This window comes from Bos taurus, chromosome 21 (genome assembly GCF_002263795.3).
Source record: "Bos taurus isolate L1 Dominette 01449 registration number 42190680 breed Hereford chromosome 21, ARS-UCD2.0, whole genome shotgun sequence".
Lineage (NCBI taxonomy): Eukaryota > Metazoa > Chordata > Mammalia > Artiodactyla > Bovidae > Bos > Bos taurus.
In genome coordinates, this window is record NC_037348.1 from 61,299,406 (window position 1) to 61,317,200 (window position 17,795).

Genomic DNA, 17,795 nt, shown 5'->3' on the forward strand with positions numbered 1-17,795 from the left:
TCTGCCCCTTAATAAGCACTCCGCAGCGTTCATGGACAGGGAAGCCTGGTGTGCTGCATGTTAGCCTGGGGTTGCAAACAGTCGGACAGGACTGAGCGACTGAACTGAGAGTTCATGGGCTCCAAGCCACTCCATTCCAAGGAGCCACGTTGTTTTAGAAGGCCCTGAGAAAGAAGAGGAAAATGCTGCCTGTCCAACTATAACAAACCTTATCACTTTTTATTTTAAATGTATTAAAAGCGTGCTCTTTTAGACTTAACCTGTACCTATATTTTTATCGTGTATATTCCCATGCATACATTAAAAGGGAAAATATAAGCAAATACAAAATATAAGCAAAAATATAAGCAAATTCAGTGGTTCTAGTATTCCCCAAACTTCTTCAAACTCAGAGTTCAGGGGCTTCCCTGGTGGTCCAGTGGCCAAGACTCCACACTCACAATGCAAGGGTTTGATTCTTGGGCTGGTGCAGTGGTCAAGAATCTGCCTACCAATGCAGGAGACCCAGGTGACACAGATTCGATCCCTGGGTAGAGAAGATCCCCTGGAGGAGGAAATGGCAACCCGCTCCAATATTCTTGCCTGGGAAATCCCATAGACAGAGGAGCCTGGCAGGCTACAGTCTGTGGAGTTGCAAAGACTCAGACACGACTGAGCACACACTTTGCTATAAAGCTGATATCATCAGACTTGTCCGCTGATATCAGATTTTGCTGCTTTGTCTCCATGCCTCTGTGCCTGTGAACTGCCTTTTCATCCCAGTACTGAATCACACTATAATCTTTGAAAAGACATCCTAAAAGGCAATTAGACCAACATGTGTAGTACCTAAGTCAGTATAAAGATGATATGTGCTCAAGGCGACCCCAAGGTGACCCGGGCTCCAACGAGGACGGCACGGCGGATGCTTCCTGGCTGAGCATGTTGTGATAAGCCAGTGATGACAGGACACATTCCAATCTCAGAGATGTTAAAATGGGGAGGGAAAAAGGCACGTGTTAGACTCAGTGGAATGCTTTATTTATAACAAGGAAGTATTTACGCATTTATCACACTCCTTGCGTCAGAGGTCATTTATTTGTTTAATTCTCTCTCCCTCAGTGGACGCAGAGGTCCTCGAGGGCAGGAACCGGAGGGTTTCTGTCCGTTTCTTGTGAATCTCACTCACCTCCTCCACTTGGTTGCCATCGCCTCAAGGAGCAGGCCTGTCACTTTATTCCTGTTGGAGTTCCAACCCTCAGAGTATCTAGTAAAGCGTCTGCTACAAAACAGTCATTGGTCACTTGACTGGCTGATCATTTCACTGGCTTGATTGATTGTCCTCACTCCTTCAGTTATTAACAAACTCATACAGACTTAAGCAAAACGGGGGTTTATTGACTCATAACTGGGTAGTCAGACCATGGGCTTCAGGTTCAGCTGTATCTAGGGGCTTAAACAGTGCTCAGAACTAACCTACTCTTTCTCTCCCTTCAATTGCTTCTTTTCTCCTCTAGGCTTATTCTTGGGTAAGGTCTCCACTCCTTCTGGCCCCCAGGAGCTCCCAGGCTTATATCCCTAGAGCTTACTTCTCTTCTCCCTTTAGGCCATATCCCTTCCCAGCTCTGGAATATGCCATTCTTCCAGGTCTTACGTCACAGGCCTAACCATGAATCAGTCACTGTGACTGGGGGAATGGAGAACTCTGATTGACCAGACCTGGGATCATGTACCTACATCTAGAGGCAGGAATGATCAGCCTCCTGAACTAAATAGGCCAAGAGTGGGGAAGAGATGGTTCCTCCAAAGAAAATATGGGGAAATGGCTCCAGTGTTAGCTTCTGTGTCCCTTTGGCATGTTCTCATCCTCCCACCATGGTTTTTTTTTTTTTTTAAACGATTTTTTGTTGTTGTTCAGTCACTCAGTCATGTCCGACTCTTTGCGACCCCATGGACTGTGGCCTCCCTGTCCTTCACCATCTCCTAGAGTTTGCTCAAACTCATGTCCTCTGAGTCGATGATGCCATCCAACCGTCTCATCCTCTGTTGCCCCCTTCTCTTCTTTCCCTCAGTCTTCCCCAGCATCAGGGTCTTTTTCAGTGAGTCAGCTCTTTGCATCAGGTGGCCAAAGTATTGGAGCTTCAGCGTCAGTCCTTCCAATGGTTATTCAGAGTTGATTTCCTTTGGGATTGACTTGTTTGATCTCCTTGCCGTCCAGGGGACTCTCAAGAGTCTTCTCTAGCACCATAACTTGAAAGCATAAATTATTCAGTTCTCAGTCTTCTTTATGCTCCAACTCTCACATCCATACATGACTACTGGAAAAACCATGTCTTTGACTATATGGACCCCTGTCAGCTAAGTGCTGTCTCTGCTTTTCAACATGCTGTCTAGGTTTGTCATAGATTTTCTTCCGAGTAAGCATCTTTTAATTTCGTGGCTGTAGTCACAGTCCACAGTGATTTTCAAGCCCAAGAAAATAAAATCTGCTGCTGTTTCCTCATTTTCTCCATCTATTGGCCATGAAGTGATGGGACCAGATGTCATGATCTTAGTTTTTTGTATGTTGAGTTTTAAGTCAGCTTTATCACTCTCCTCTTTCACCTTCATCAAGAGGGTCTTTAGTTTCTCTTTGCTTTCTGCCATTTGAGTGGTATTATCTGCATATCTGAGGTTGTTGATACTTCTCCCGGCAGTCTTGATTACAGCTTGAGCTTCACCCAGCCCGGCATTTCTCATGATGTGCTCTGCATATAAGGTAAATAAGCAGGGTGACAATATATACAGCCTTGACATACTCCTTTCTCATTTTGAACCGGTCTGTTGTTCCAACTCCAGTTCTATCCAGTCATGTGGCCACACCCAACTGCAAGGAAGCCTGGGAGATGCCGTCTAGCTCTGAGCCCAGGAAGTCAGCTGAGTCCAGGCTCCTCAGGGAAGGGCTCATCCCTAACGAAGGGAGACTTAAGCAAGATGCAGCCTTCGTCCCTCTGGGGATGCTGTCGTGCCTGGCTCTGACACCTGAAACTGCTGCTGACATCTTCTGTGCCTGAAGAGGAAGGCCGCACCCTGAGGGCCACAGGCTGAAAAAGGCGTCCAGAGGGCAGAGAAGACGCCCATCGCACGACACCTGGAGGCGCTCCATTTGGGGATGTTACTCATGGGAAACAATGCCTCCTCGCACTTTTGAGGACATTTTGAGTTCCAGTTTTTGTTATTTGTAGCCAAAAACATCTAAACAAATACAAAACTGCATTTAGTTCAGTTCAGTTCAGTTGCTCAGTCGTGTCTGACTCTTTGCGACCCCATGAATCACAGCACGCCAGGCCTCCCTGTCCATCACCCAACTCCCGGAGTCCACCTAAACCCATGTCCACTGAGTTGGTGATGCCATCCAACCATCTCATCCTCTGTCGTCCCCTTCTCCTCCAGCCCCAATCTTTCCCAACATCAGGGTCTTTTCCAATGAGTCAGCTCTTTGCATCAGGTGGTCAAAATATTGGAGTTTCAGCTTCAACATCAGTCCTCCCAATGAACACTGAGGACTGATCTCCTTTAGAATGGACTGGTTGGATCTCCTTGCAGTCCAAGGGACTCTCAAGAGTCTTCTCCATCACCACAGTTCAAAAGCATCAGTTCTGTGCTCAGCTTTCTTTATGGTGCATTTAAGATAGTTTTAATACAAAAGGGTAAGTAGAATAGAATATTTTCATTTGTAAATATTATACAATTTTAATAAGTTGGAGAATCTTAATATACCCAGGTTTTTTCCATAGTATCTGTTTTAGAAGTATAGGGACCTCCTCAGTGGTCCAGCAGTTAAGACTCCATCTTCCAATGCAGAGGGCACAAGTTTGATCCCTGGTTGCAGAACTAAGGTCCCACATGCCATGGGGTAACACCAAAAATTTAAAAATAGTAATAAAAGTATAGCTATGTATTTGGTTTTTTATACTGAGTGAAGGGGGGGACCAGAGATGACATTGGCTTAACTAGATAGCCCAGAAGAGCAGATGGGATCTGTCATCACACATACGGACCAGGTGGGAGAAAGAGAATAATGACCAGGGGGGAAAGAGTCCAGCAAGTGATCACATGGGGAGTCAAACACAATGACCGATTAAAAAGAGGGTCCCCCAGAGTCTTAGCGGACAACAGGTCCACCCAAAGTCCTTGAAGAAAAGGGAGATGACTACAGAGTCAGTTCTCTGCTTCCTATGAAGATGAGGCCTATCAGTGAGCCTGTTGATTGTAATGAGGTGTTAATAAGGCAGGCAGTTTCCAGAAATGGCAACACACATCAATACACAACAATAGAAGAGTCCTGGTTTTATGCCGACAATACGGCGACTCATCACTTACTGGAAGAGTGACTGATACAAATGGTTGCAAGAGACTAGAACCTGTATAAAAGATGCAAGTTTAAAAGACATTTTATTTGTCATTTGTTTGTAACATGGGAAATTTAAGGACTAGAGGGAACATAGCCCCACAATCGGTAGGGAAGTTTCGAAATGTACAAACCAGATCTCAGTCCCAACCAGGAATTGGAGATGACAGCTCGAAGCCTGCAGCCCAGGATTGGCTAGACCTTACGGGCCCAGTGCAGCTGGCCAGAGAGGGTGGCCCAGTCTTAGTCTCAGAGTGCAGGGGAGACACTGGCTGGCTGTCCAGACCTGTGACCAGAGAACCAGGTCACCTGAAACGTAACTGTTTCTGTCACTGCCGTAAGGACTGAGGGTGCTACAAGGCCCAGAGGGCACTGGGCAGCCAGTCACAGGGAGCAGGAAGGTCAGTTCGGCAGGCTGGCCACCATGTCACTGTCACTAGGACCAGGGAGATGCTGGCACTCAGTCCATCCTGAAAGCAAAGCTGATTATAGATCTGCTGTGACTAGGATTGCCAGATGTAGCTACTAAAAATACAGGACACCCAGGTAAATTTAAATTTCAGATAAACTGCAAATAATGTGTCACGTAAGTGTATCTCATGCCCTAAGACATACTCATACTTGAAAAAATATTTGTTTATCTGACATTCAAATTTAGCTGGGTGGAGAAGGCAATGGTACCCCACTCCAGTACTCTTGCCTGGAGAATCCCATGGACGGAGGAGCCTGGTGGGCTGCAGTCCATGGGGTCGCCAGGAGTTGGACTCGACTGAGCGACATCACTTTCACGCATTGGAGCAGGCAATGGCAACCCACTCCAGTGTTCTTGCCTGGAAAACCCCAGGGACGGGGGAGCCTGGTGGGCTGCCATCTATGGGGTCGCACAGAGTCGGACACGACTGAAGCGACTTAGCAGCAGCAGCCTCTATTTTATCTGGCAGTCCTACATAGGAGTCCCTGGGTATATTTAAGAGGTCTGCTAATTAGATGACATGTGTTCATTGAGTATCTACTATGGACACAGAATTGGGGTGGACTAACTGGATCTTCCCCCAAAACTCACTCTTTCTCAGTCTTTCTCCCAGTAGTGTCCACCATGTCCACTGCTCACCTTCTCTCCCTTCCATCCATCAGTCAGTTCATCACTCAGTTCTGTTAATTCCTCATCCGAAATGTCTCCTAAATCCATCCTGTTCTCATTGTATCTGTGCGCTACCAGGATGGCCTCGGAACTGGCAGCTGCCATCACATCCTTCCAAGGCAGTCTCCAACAAACAGCTTAAGTGATCTTGTTCAAATATAATTCAGATCATGCTACTGTTGTTGTTGTTCAGTCGCTAAGTCATGTCTTTGCGACCCCATGGACGGCAGCATACCAGGCTTCCCTGTCCTCCATTATCTCCTGGAGTTTGCTCAAGTTCATGTCCATTAAGTCGGTAAGGTTATAGTCCTGCTTAAAATGCTGAAAATCCTCCATGCCTTCCCATGCCTTTAGGATGAATCTAAACTCCTTCACCTGGTCCACAAACCCTGGCAGCCTGGCACTGCCTACCTCTTCCTCTCCCAATCCCCAGCGTGGCTCCAGTCATTTCAGCCCTTCTTCCCATTTCCCAAACCTGCCAACAATTGTTATGCCTCAGGGTTCTCATCCTTGTGTTTGTTCTTCCTCTCTGATTAATTTTGGATAAGCCCTGGACTCAGATGCTTTTGTCCAGTTATTTATCTTAGAGCAATGTGATGTGATTGGAAGGCTTCTGATTAGACTGTATTTTTTTAAATCCTTGGACTTTCCTGGAGGTCCAGTGGTTAAGACTGTGTGCTTCCATGGCACGGGGCACTGGTTCAATCCCTGATCAGGGAACTAAGATCCCATATGCTGTGCAGCTCGGTCAAAAAAAAATATCAGAAATCCTACTCCAATTAGGACCTCTAAATCTGCATGGATTGGGGAGAAATCTGTACCATGGATTTCAGTTTCTCCGTTTATTCTACAGGAAGTTTTTGTTGAACTGTCCCTCCGAGGGACTCTAGGAGCGTGAGTTGTGGAGAGACCAAGTGATGAACAGCTCAGTGGACTGTCGGGAAATATTTTCCATTCCTGATTCTTAGGACAAACTGATATCCTATCTGATGAATCCAGTTTTTAAAGCCTAAGACAGAAACTTGCACAGGGTATCTTCTAATTAACATGGGATTGACTTGAGGGAAAGAGGCAGTATGGAAAAGAAGAAGAAGGAAAAAAAAGCCTCACAATTTAGATTTTAAAAATGAAACTGCAGGGATCTTCCCTGGTGGTTCAGTGGGTCAGAATCTGCCTGCCAATGCAGGAGACACGGGTTCAATCCCTGATTCAGGAAGGTTCCCCATGACGAGGAGCAACTAAGCCTATGCACCACAACTGCTGAGCCCACGAGCCCTGGAGCCTGTGTTCCTCAACAAGAGAAGCCGTGGCAATGAGGAGCCCGAGTACCAAAGCCAGAGAATAGCCCCTACTCGACGCAACTAGAGAAAAGCCCACAAAGCAATGAAGACCCAGCCCAGCCAAAAATAAATAAAATTAAAAGAGTAAATGAAACTACATGCATATCAAGAACTATTAAGAAATGAGGTTTTCTAATGTCTTTATAGAATCACGTCTCTACAGAATAAAAGAAGACATTTAAATTTTAAAATTCTGTTTAGATGAAGTGTAAATGATAGAATTTGGGGAAGTCCCTGGTGGTTCAGTGGTTGAACTCAGAACTCTCACCACCAGGAGCCTGGGTTTGAGCCCTGGTCAGGGAACTGAAATCTCTCAAGCTTCGAGGTGTGGTCAAAAAAAAAAAAAAAGGTAGAATTTAACTAGCTGAAACATTTTCAAGGAAGTTAAGTCACTGTAGAAATAAGCAGTAATTTTTAGAACACTTTGAGCTTAAAGGAAAGTTTTTTTTCTTCTTTTCCATACTGGCTTTTCCCTCAAGTCAATTCCATGTTAATAACATACCCTGCACAAGTTTCTGTCTTAGGCTTTAAAAACTGGATTCATCAGATAGGATATCAATTTATCCTAAGAATCAGGAATGAAAAATATTTCCAGACAGTCTACTAAGCTGTTCATCCCTTGGTCTCTCCACAACTCACATTCCTATACAGTCCCTTGGAGGGACAGTTCAGCAGTTCTTCCTGGAGAATCAAAGGGATAAACTGAAATCTATGGTACAGATTTCCCTAGCATCTTGGGGCTTAGAAGTTCCCATCGTGGCTAGAAGGGGGCGGGGCCTGGTGGGGCGGGGCCTGGGCCGCGCGCGCGCGCGCGCAGAGAAAATTATTAAAAAAAAAAAGAAGTTCCCATCGTGCTAATGCATGGACTCTGGGCTTTTTTCTCTCATAGGATGACTCTGAGGTCCCATTTACTGAAGAGGATTATCGAAGAAGAAAGCAACATCCTAATTTTCTGGACCACATAAATGCTGAAAAAATGGTTCTCAAATTTGGGAAAAACGTAAGTCTCAAGTAGTAGAACCTTTTGAGTAGGAAAAGCTCTTTTGGGACCCGCTTGCAATGCCCCTGCTCAGGACCATTCCACATGCTCTGCATACATATCTTAGCTGGCTCCCTCTCTCTGCATTTAGGTCCCACGTCCTTACACTCACAGACCTCCAAGCTTCAGGCTCCTTCAGAGAGGCCGTGTCCTGGCCCAACTTCTGGCCCAGCCCCCTAAGATGGAAGCCTTGTGTGGGGTCCTCAGCAGAGCCCAGTGTAGATCCAAAAGGTCGAGAAGAGGCAAATAACTCAAGAGTGGGAATGTGTGTGTGATGCGCAAGGTCTTCGTTCCCCAATCAGAGACTGAACCCTGTCCCTTGGCAGTGAAAGCACCAAATCCTAGCCTCTGGATTTTCAGGGAATTCCCTCTAAGATGAGGTTTATATGCACTTTTCAGAGTAGCTGTAAGAAATAAATGAGATAGAGTCTGGGAAAAGGGGGAAATGCAGTTTCCTCTTCCTCATTCCCACTTTGGGGCTTCCCAGGTAATTCAGTGGTAAAGAATCTGCCTGCCTATGCAGGGGACGTGGTTTCTGTCCCTGGGTCGGGAAGATCCCCTGAAGAAGGAAATGGCAACCTACTCCAGTATTCTTGCCTGGGAAATCCCATGGACAGAGGAGCCTGATGGGCTACAGTCCGTGGGGATCACAAAAGAGTCAGACGTGACTTAGCAAACAAACAGCAACAACATGTGGGGTCTAGTTCACCAGCCGCGCCCCTCCCCCCCCCCCCCCCCGCCCCCCGCGTTAGGAGCGTAGAGTTTTAGCCACACAGGGAAAGCCCTGTGTACGTACATAATTATTCTAATTTCACAAATGCAGACTTTGTGGGAAAGAGGTGTCAAGTGGTAGGCTTGTGGGAAAGAGGTGTCAAGTGGTAGGGAGCTGTGACTGAAACCTGGATCCATCAGACACCAAAGCCTGTGGGTTTTGTTATTTTTTTCCTGACTCCAAAACTCCACCATTCAATAGAGTTCATCTTGACACATCTATGTCACTGATTGTTGACATACCTCTAGCTGAGAATTCAACAAAGATAATAGCTTGTTAGCCTTCACTTGCAGAAAATTTTTATCATTTTGAAATCCATATATTGTAAAATTTTTTAATTTCTCTATATCAAATTATATGACAGGGATGCCTTGGTGATGAATAAACAATAACAAGCTAAAAATTGAAAGCTTGCTTTCCGTGTACCAGGCACTATGCCAGATGTATTACTTACAGTACCTCATGTAATCCTCATATACCTCATAGGTAATCCTCACAACGTTGTGAATTAAGTGATACTATCATTAGCCTCATTTAACTTACGTACATTTGTATGGAACCCCCAAACCTCTAAGTTTTCATCCACTGCTATTTTCCCATAGTCACGAGACCGTCAGTAATGGTAGGTAATTATAGTTCTAAGACGACACCTAGTGGTCTCAGAGAATATTACACAAGGAACTCTGTTCCCAAAACTGTGCTTCTAGTAAATTTTTTTCTTTTTTACTTTGGCGATACAAACACTGTGAATATAAAATATTTGAAGAAAAAAAAATATGATATTAGGAATTCTAATCCATTAACTTATGATCTTAGCCAAGTCATTCAACTTTTGGAGTTAAGTAGGTAATATAATGGAGAAGGCAACGGCACCCCACTCCAGCACTCTTGCCTGGAAAATCCCCATGGACGGAGGAGCCTGGTGGGCTGCAATCCATGGGGTCGCTAAGAGTCGGACACAACTGAGCGACTTCACTTTCACTTTTCACGTTCATGCACTGGAGAAGGAAATGGCAACCCACTCCAGTGTTCTTGCCTGGAGAATCCCAGGGACGGGGGAGCCTGGTGGGCTGCCGTCTATGGGGTCGCACAGAGTCGAGCACAACTGAAGCGACTTAGCAGCAGCAGCAGCAGGCAATATAAAAGGGTTTAGACTAGACAATCTAAATTTCTTCCAGCTCCAAATCCTATATTATATTAAACCTGTCCCAATGGAAAATCCATGATTTCTTGATCACTGGTTGAGAAGGCATGATCACACATGCAAAAATAATGGGAGTGAGTGTTAGTCGCTCAGTCATGCCCGACTCTTTGAGACCCCATGGACTGCAGCCCACCAGGGTCCTCTGTCCGTGGGATTTACCAGACAAGGATACTGGAGTGGGTTGCCATTTCTTCTCCAGGGGATCTTCCCAACCCAGAGATCGAACCCGGGTCTCCTGCACTGCAAGCAAATTCTTTACCGACTGAGCTACGAGGGAATGTGAATGACAATCTAAAATGGAGAAATAAGGGAATTCCCTGGCGGCCCAGTGTTTGGGACTCTGCATTTTCACTGCACGGGGCATGGGCTCAACCCCTGGTCAGGGAACTAAGATCCGGAGTGCCTGTGCAATGTAGCCATAAATAAATAAATAAAATGGAGAAACAGCATCATCTTAGTATCTTTTTTTATTATAAGAACATGACATATGTCCCATGCTCTAAATGACACAATCAAAATTTAGGGTTTTTTGTCCCTATTTTTCTTTTTAAATTTTTTCTTGATTAAAATATAGGTAATATACAATGTTGTCCCAATCTCTGCTGTACAGCCAAGAGACTCAGGTATACACACACATGCATTCATTCTTTATTTTCTTTTCCATTATGGTTTATTACAAGATATGGAACAGAGTTCCCTGTGCTATACAGTAGGATCTGTTGTTTACCCATTCTAAATGTAATAGTTTACATCTACCAACACCAAACTCCCAGTACACCCCTCTTTCTTCTCCCTTTCTCCTTGTCAACCACAGTCTATTCTATATGTCTGTGAGCCTGTTTCTGTTCTATAGATAAGTTCATTTGGGTCATATTTTAGATTCCATGTGTAAGTGATATCATATGTATTTGTCTTTCTCTTTCTGACTTACTTCACCAAGTATGATTATCTCTAGCTGCAAATGGCATTATTTAGTTTTTTTTTAGGGCTGAGTAGTATTCGATGGTATATATGCACCACATCTTTATCCATTCCTCTATTAATTATCCCAAGCTTTGTTAGCCACTCTTTTCTGAACAATTAGGAAATAAGGTTGCTCTGGCCAACGTGTTCATCCTAATAACTCTTCTTTAACCTAGTGTTTTTCATCAAGTAGATAGACCCTTGGAAAGAATCTTGTAACTCACATCCGTTAAGATCCTACTGTGTACCAGGCACTGTGGGTAGGAGCTGGTCTCACAGCCATGAACAAAACAGACGTGGTCACTGTGTTCCTGGGGCTGGTTGTCCAGTATTTATCTACTGTCACCACATCAGCAGCCATCACACTCATAGTTACAAACTATACTATAAACACCAGACTATGGACCAATTTTGGAGAAGGAAATGGCAGCCCACTCCAGTATTCTTGCCTGGAGAATCCCAGGGACGGGGGAGCCTGGTGGGCTGCCGTCTATGGGGTCGCACAGAGTCGGACACGACTGAAGCGACTTAGCAGCAGCAGCAGCAGTGGGCCAATTTAGCATTTTGAGGCAAGTTCATAAGCTTTTTAAATCCTTTGCGGACTTTTGTTATCGCGTTCTCTAGGACAGGCAGGAAGAGCTAGGGGACCTGGTCACCTTGCCCTTGCCTTGCTTATCCACTGGCCCAGTTGTACAGGAACATAGATCAATTACAATTCCCTGTTGGCTCAGCTGGTAAAGAATCCACCTGCAATGCAGGAGACCTGGGTTCAATCCCTGGGTTGGGAAGATCCGCTGGAGAAGGGAAAGGCTACCCACTCCAATATTCTGGCCTGGAGAAATCCATGGACGGTATAGTCCATGGACTTGGAAAGAGTCAGACAGGACTGAACGACTTTCACTTTTCACAAAGTTCACTCAAAGACCCCAGTTCTCTCATACTGGTGGTGGTGGTTGGGGGGTGTTCCCATCTCTACTTGGGTTCCATCTTCACTTGGGTTCCATCTTCATTTCACAATTCTCTCTTCAACTTAGCAACATCCAGCCGCCCCAAATCGAATCTCAGTGGTGGTAGGGTGGGGGTTGTCTGTACTGATAATTGTAGTTCGGACACCAATGAGCGTGCTCTAATCAGCTGAAGGATTAACAAGAGGCCAGGCACACAAAATATGTTAGGAGTTTTTGAAAGAGGTGATGAGACTTACTAAACTGCTCATTTAAAAAAAAATCACTAAAATAATCTGATTCACTGCGATTTATAATACTACGTTTAGCTTTTCTTTTGTATTTTATCTCATAGGTCAGAAAATTCGCCACTTATGTAGTTGCTGCTGGACTTCAGTATGGAATGGAAGGAGGCATCTTGCATGCTTTTTTTAAGGTATGACTTTTCTATAACTATGAGGATTTTTTTTAAGATGGCAAATTTCTAAATATTTATTTTTTTCTAATTTATTTATTTTTCATTAAAAAGAAAATCTTTCCCAGGGTTGGGCCATTCAATCCCATGACTGGTGCCACTGACTTAAACATCAGTGTCCAGTGGAACTCCCTCTCCCTCTGCAGGTCCAGCACCTCAACGTGCGTGTTTCACAAATCCAAACTGTATCTATGGTCACTTCCCAAATCTGCAGCTCTTCCCGGGGCCCCATATCAGAAAAGTGGGCCACCTTGCACCCAGCTACACCAACCAAAGCCCAACTCCTCCCTCCTTCTCGTCCACCACGAGATCCTCAAGCCCCATGGAGATAGTCTCCCCAGAATTTCCCTTTCTTCAACCCAGCACTCCCAACTCCCCACCCACTGACTAGGCGAAACCCTCTCTGGACGAGATTACTTCATCAGTTAGATAGATCTTTTTGGATGTCTCCAACTATGGCTGTCTTTGTGAGCTGTAATAGTCAGGCACATGGAACTGGGGAAAAATGCTTTTGATTTTCTTTATTTTAGCTAGCTTGGTTGGGTGAAGTCCCTGCATTACCAGTGTTTGGAGATGAAACAAATGTCATTCCAGCCATTCACATGGCTTAGGTCTCTCCATTTAAACTCTTACTTCCCATTATCATCCCTTCACAAGAAAGTGAAAGTGGAAGTGTTGGTCACTCCATCGTGTCCAACTCTTTGCGACCCCATGGACTGTATGCAGCCCACCAGGCTCCTCTGTCCATGGGATTCTCCAGGCAAGAATACTGGGGTGGGTTGCCATTCCCTCTCCAGGGGATCCTAAAGCAAATCCAGTCATTTCACTTCCCTGCTTAAAGCCCTTAAATGGTTTTCCCCAAGTCCAAAATATCCAGTGATCTGCTGAGGCCCCCACCCCTACCTCTTTCACTCAGGATAATTAAACAGTACCCACACTATCTATTTACTGAAATGTTTAATGAAGGGAAAAGACAAGGATTTGGACTCTGTGAAGATCATGGTTCAAATTCAGTGTAAAGGACTTATCAGAAATCTAATTCCTGAAAGGTACTTTATCCACTAAGCATTTCATCTACAAACTGATGATAATAACCCCCAACCAGTGGGGGTACTTTGAAATTTTAATTCTCATAAAAATAAAAATTGAAGACATTGTACATACTGCAGTATGTTCTGTCTATGTAGATAACAGGCAGATGACTACTAAAGATAGCTAATGAAAAGTATTTCAGCCCTGAGGTTGCACTTTATTTCTTTTAATAGGATTTGATTAACTAAATCTCATCAGAACTGATTTATAAAACATCTTAAGCTGATTACTTCATCAGTTAGATAGATCTTTTTGGATGTCTCCAACTATGGCTGTCTTTGTGAGCTGTAATAGTCAGGCACATGGAACTGGGGAAAAATGCTTTTGATTTTCTTTATTTTAGCTAGCTTGGTTGGGTGAAGTCCCTGCATTACCAGTGTTTGGAGATGGTACAAATGTCATTCCAGCCATTCACGTTCTTGATCTAGCAGGGTAAGTGTTCTCCCAGCCGTGTGACTGCCCTAGAATTAACTGACCGACGCGTTTGTTTCTTACCAAGTGCTAAGATCCTCATGCGTATTATTGTATTTCTTCTTCACAGCAACCCTAAGTAAACGGTACTTTTATCAGCTCCACTTTGAAATAGTGTCTGTCTGATGAAATAGTGATGAAATACTATTGAAATAGTGTCTGATGAAATAGTGTCTGTTATCTAAGAGTTCCCCACTTCCGACAGCAAGTTCAAGTTCAAGTTCAAGTTCACCCTAGGAGCACAGTTGCACATCTTCCAGTGTTTTTCAGACTCACAGAGTATCCCCAGATCCCCATATCCTTCTTTGCACATGCTGACTTAAACACTAGGTAAGAGATGGGTTCAATTTATTTGCAATTCATCACACCTGCATTTCGAGTTCCAAGAGCTTCATTCTGTTATCCCCTTGGCTCACCCCACAGGAGGAACCAGTGCCTCTCTGAGAGTCTTTCTGGTTTCTTTTTCTTTCTCTCTCTCTCTTCTCTTTTTTAAATTTGGCCATGTGGCTAGTGGGAACTTAGTTCCCTGACCAGGGATAGAACCCATGCCCCCTGCAGTGAAAGTGTGGAGCCCTAACCACTGGACTGCTAGGGAATTCCCCTTCTCTGGTTTCTAGATCCCTCTCTTTCTCTCCATTAGTCACTTAGTCCCAATCCCAGGCAGTATTTACTGGGAAACAATGAGACTTAAACTTCAGGACCCTTCCCCTGCGTGGGTCCCTTCCACAGCCCTAAACTTAATCTTCATTACTATTCTCAAAGAAGGATTCCCTAAGCTTCAGACTCCACTCAAAACCTCAATCTGCTCCAGGCCACATTAACACTGAACACGGTGAGGCTGAGACAGACTCTTCTTTTCTGCAGAAACTTTACATTACCACGTTATCAAGTTTTAAAGATATGAAAGCATCTTACATTATTAAATTAATTAAATTATTCCCATTACACAAGGACTCAGGGGCCCTTTTGGTAGAATTTTTTTCCCTGCTAATTTCTTGAAGATTGTCAAATATTTAACAAAGGAAGAAGCTAAAAGAGGCAATGTTCTGTGAAATTAATATAAAACAAATATGAAATAGAGATTTAGACAGGTGCATTTGTTTTATTTCCATTTGACTAGAAAGGGAGCCACGATAGAGGTAGAATCCACAGTCTCGTGACAATCTTCTCTTCACTGTTGTTTCTTGGGAATTGTTTTTCATCTGTGTGCAAATCCCTGCTCTGCCTCAGTAGCTGTGTGAGTTTGGGGAAGTTGCTTAACTTCTCTGGGTCTGATTTTCTCATTTGTGAGATGGGGATGATAATAGCCTTACTTGAGTGTTGTGAGAATTCAGTGGGGTAAAACCTGGGGTAGCCCACAGCACAGGGTTGATGGCATTAAGCCCTCAGAAATGTTGGCCGTCATTCATTATTAATCCAAGGTGGGAAGTCTAAGCCACTCCATGCTATGTGACTTAAGGAGTCATAGCTTCTGTGAATTCATGTCTTACTTTGTGAAAGACCTTCCCCAAAGCACTGTCATGAGACTTCATTGAGGTAGTGGGTGAACGGACTTCATCGACACAAGTCCTGACAGGGCTCAGCTACTCTTGTAAGCAGATGGATCTGGTTTCCAATCCTGGCCCTTCTACCTTCCCAGTAACTCTTCAGCCCAAGAAATGTCACTTAACTCTTTACCAGCCTCCTCCTCTGTAGCCTGGGGACCATCATTCCAACCTTGACCTTGTAGGAAAATGAAAGTGAGATAATCCACTAAATCGTCAAAGCCCCTGGCCCGTGGGGGTAGCAATCAGCGAATCCTATTCACATAAACAAACATCTCCTGTATTTACTCCCTCTGGGGATGATGCTCCCTGGGGGTCTGCAGAGTGATGGGGGTAGCAATCAGCGAATCCTATTCACATAAACAAACATCTCCTGTGTTTGCTCCCTCTGGGGATGATGCTCCCTGTGGGTCTGCAGAGTGATACAGAACATCATAGACCACGTGCCGAAGCTCCGCTACCTGGTGGCTGTGGACGAGTCAGTTCACACCCTGGAAGACTTTGTCAAGGTATAGCCGTGTCATCCCAGGCTGGGTGGCATCTCTTAAATCATTTTACCCCAGCCCCTCAAGGTGGAATCAGAGGTGCTAACAAGATTGGGTGTGGGGTGGGGGTGGGGCCTAAAATAGAATATCCTTAAACCCAAGCTTGGGCTTCCCTGGTGGCTCAGTGGTAAAGAGTCCACCTGCCAATGCCGGAGACTTGGGTTCGATCCCTGCATCAGTAAGAGCCCCTGGAGAAGGAAATGGCAACCCATTCTAGTGTTCTTGCCTGGGAAATCCCATGGACAGAGGAGCCTGGCAGGCTACAGTCCACGGGGTCTGTACAACAACAAAACCGAAGCTTACTATTTGCATCTGCAGTATATGTATGCTTGGAGGAGGAAATGGCAACCCACTCCAGTATTCTTGCCTGGAGAATCCCAGGGACAGGGGAGCCTGGTGGGCTGTCGTCTGTGGGGTCGCAGAGTCGGACACGACTGAAGCGACTTAGCAGCAGTAGCAGCAGCATACATATGCTGGGAAATTACAACCATGATAGTCTCTCCCCAGTATATGCACGGAAAGGAGCAGAAAAGGCCACTGTAGGGTTCAGACACAAATCACACACCGGACTACTAGAATCTGTGACCTGTGCCCCAGAGTACTGATAATGGTCAAGTTCTCCAAACCTACTGGCAGCTTCCAGGAGCTCTGATCTTTGAAGATCTCCTCTCCTCTCCAGGCTGCTCTGGCTAAAGGTCACCTTGTGGCCCAGCTGGCTCAGCCAGTGCAGCCTTCCTTTGCCCCTCCCCAGGGCACCCCCTGCTCATCTTTTATGGGAGGAGGGTCCCACACAGAGCAGCATGTGGGATCTTAGTTCCCTGACCAGAGACGGAAGCTGGGCCCTCTGCAGTCAGAGTGTGGAATCCTAACCACTGAACTGCCAGGGAACTGACCCCTACTCACCTCTACGGTTCAGCTCAGGGGCTTCCGCGCTGGTCCACGGGCTAGGACTCGAGCTCGCGCTGCAGGAGGTGCAGGCCGATCCCTGATGGTGGAAGTACTTCCTGCCGAGTGCGTGTGTGCTCAGTCGCTTAGTCGTGACCAACTCTGTGCCACACTATGGACTATAGCCCTCCAGGCTCCTCTGTCCACAGGGTTCTCCAGGAAAGAATACTGGAGTGGGTTGCTATTTCCTACTCCAGGGGATCTTCCCGACCCAGGAATCAAGCCCATGTCTCCTGTGCCACCTGCATTGGCAGGAGGATTCTTTACCACTGAGCCACCTGGGAAGCCCGCCGCTTGCTGAAAGGTGTGGCCAAAACAAGTAAATAAAGATTCACCTCAGACCTCTTCCTCTGCACCCTCGCTACCTCCACCCCACCTCCCCTGCAGCCCCAGCACCTCGTTTCCATATTCCTAACATCAGACATTACACACCAGCATCTGAGTACCCGTCTGTCTCTCCCTTTTCAGATTGGGAGCTCCCTGAGGGCAGGGATCGGGCTTTATTCATCTCTCTGTCCAGTTCCTGTTGTGCCGTGAGGATCCTTTGCTCTGTGTGGAACTAATAAACCAGTTCATGTCCTCAGGGCTCTCCCCTGTTGCTTTGCAGATTTTTTTTGTATTCAGTTATGTTTGCATTTGTTTGAGAAATTTTACATCAAAATCTTACAGGTCAACCAAAATAATATTTCTATTTTTCTCTAACAGTGCATCAGTAAAAGTACTGGCCCTGGGAAAATCCAGAAAGTACCCAAGGAAAATGCTTTCCTAACCAAGGACTTAACAGTTAGTATATGAGAGATTTTTTTTGTGTTTTTCCTACTCTTTTCCTGAAGGTATTGCTTCTTGAGAGATCTGGAATCAGAGGATCTGGCTTGCGGGTTCATTTCAGCTCCTCCTTTACAGTGGAAATTCTAACCTGTAGCAACTTCTTCTCTTCTGTGAGCCTGTTTT

At 45.3% G+C, this 17,795-nt stretch overlaps 1 protein-coding gene across 1 annotated transcript in view; it reads left to right on the plus strand.

Annotated features, from left to right (window-relative positions):
• Positions 1-17,795, plus strand: part of AK7 (adenylate kinase 7) — a 68,187-nt gene that overhangs the window by 24,909 nt on the left and 25,483 nt on the right. The window contains exons 5-9 of the mRNA NM_001104972.3: positions 7,740-7,850; positions 12,128-12,208; positions 13,683-13,771; positions 15,773-15,863; positions 17,550-17,627. Coding sequence (NP_001098442.3) covers positions 7,740-7,850; positions 12,128-12,208; positions 13,683-13,771; positions 15,773-15,863; positions 17,550-17,627 — 450 coding nt within the window. The remainder of the gene's footprint in view (positions 1-7,739; positions 7,851-12,127; positions 12,209-13,682; positions 13,772-15,772; positions 15,864-17,549; positions 17,628-17,795) is intronic.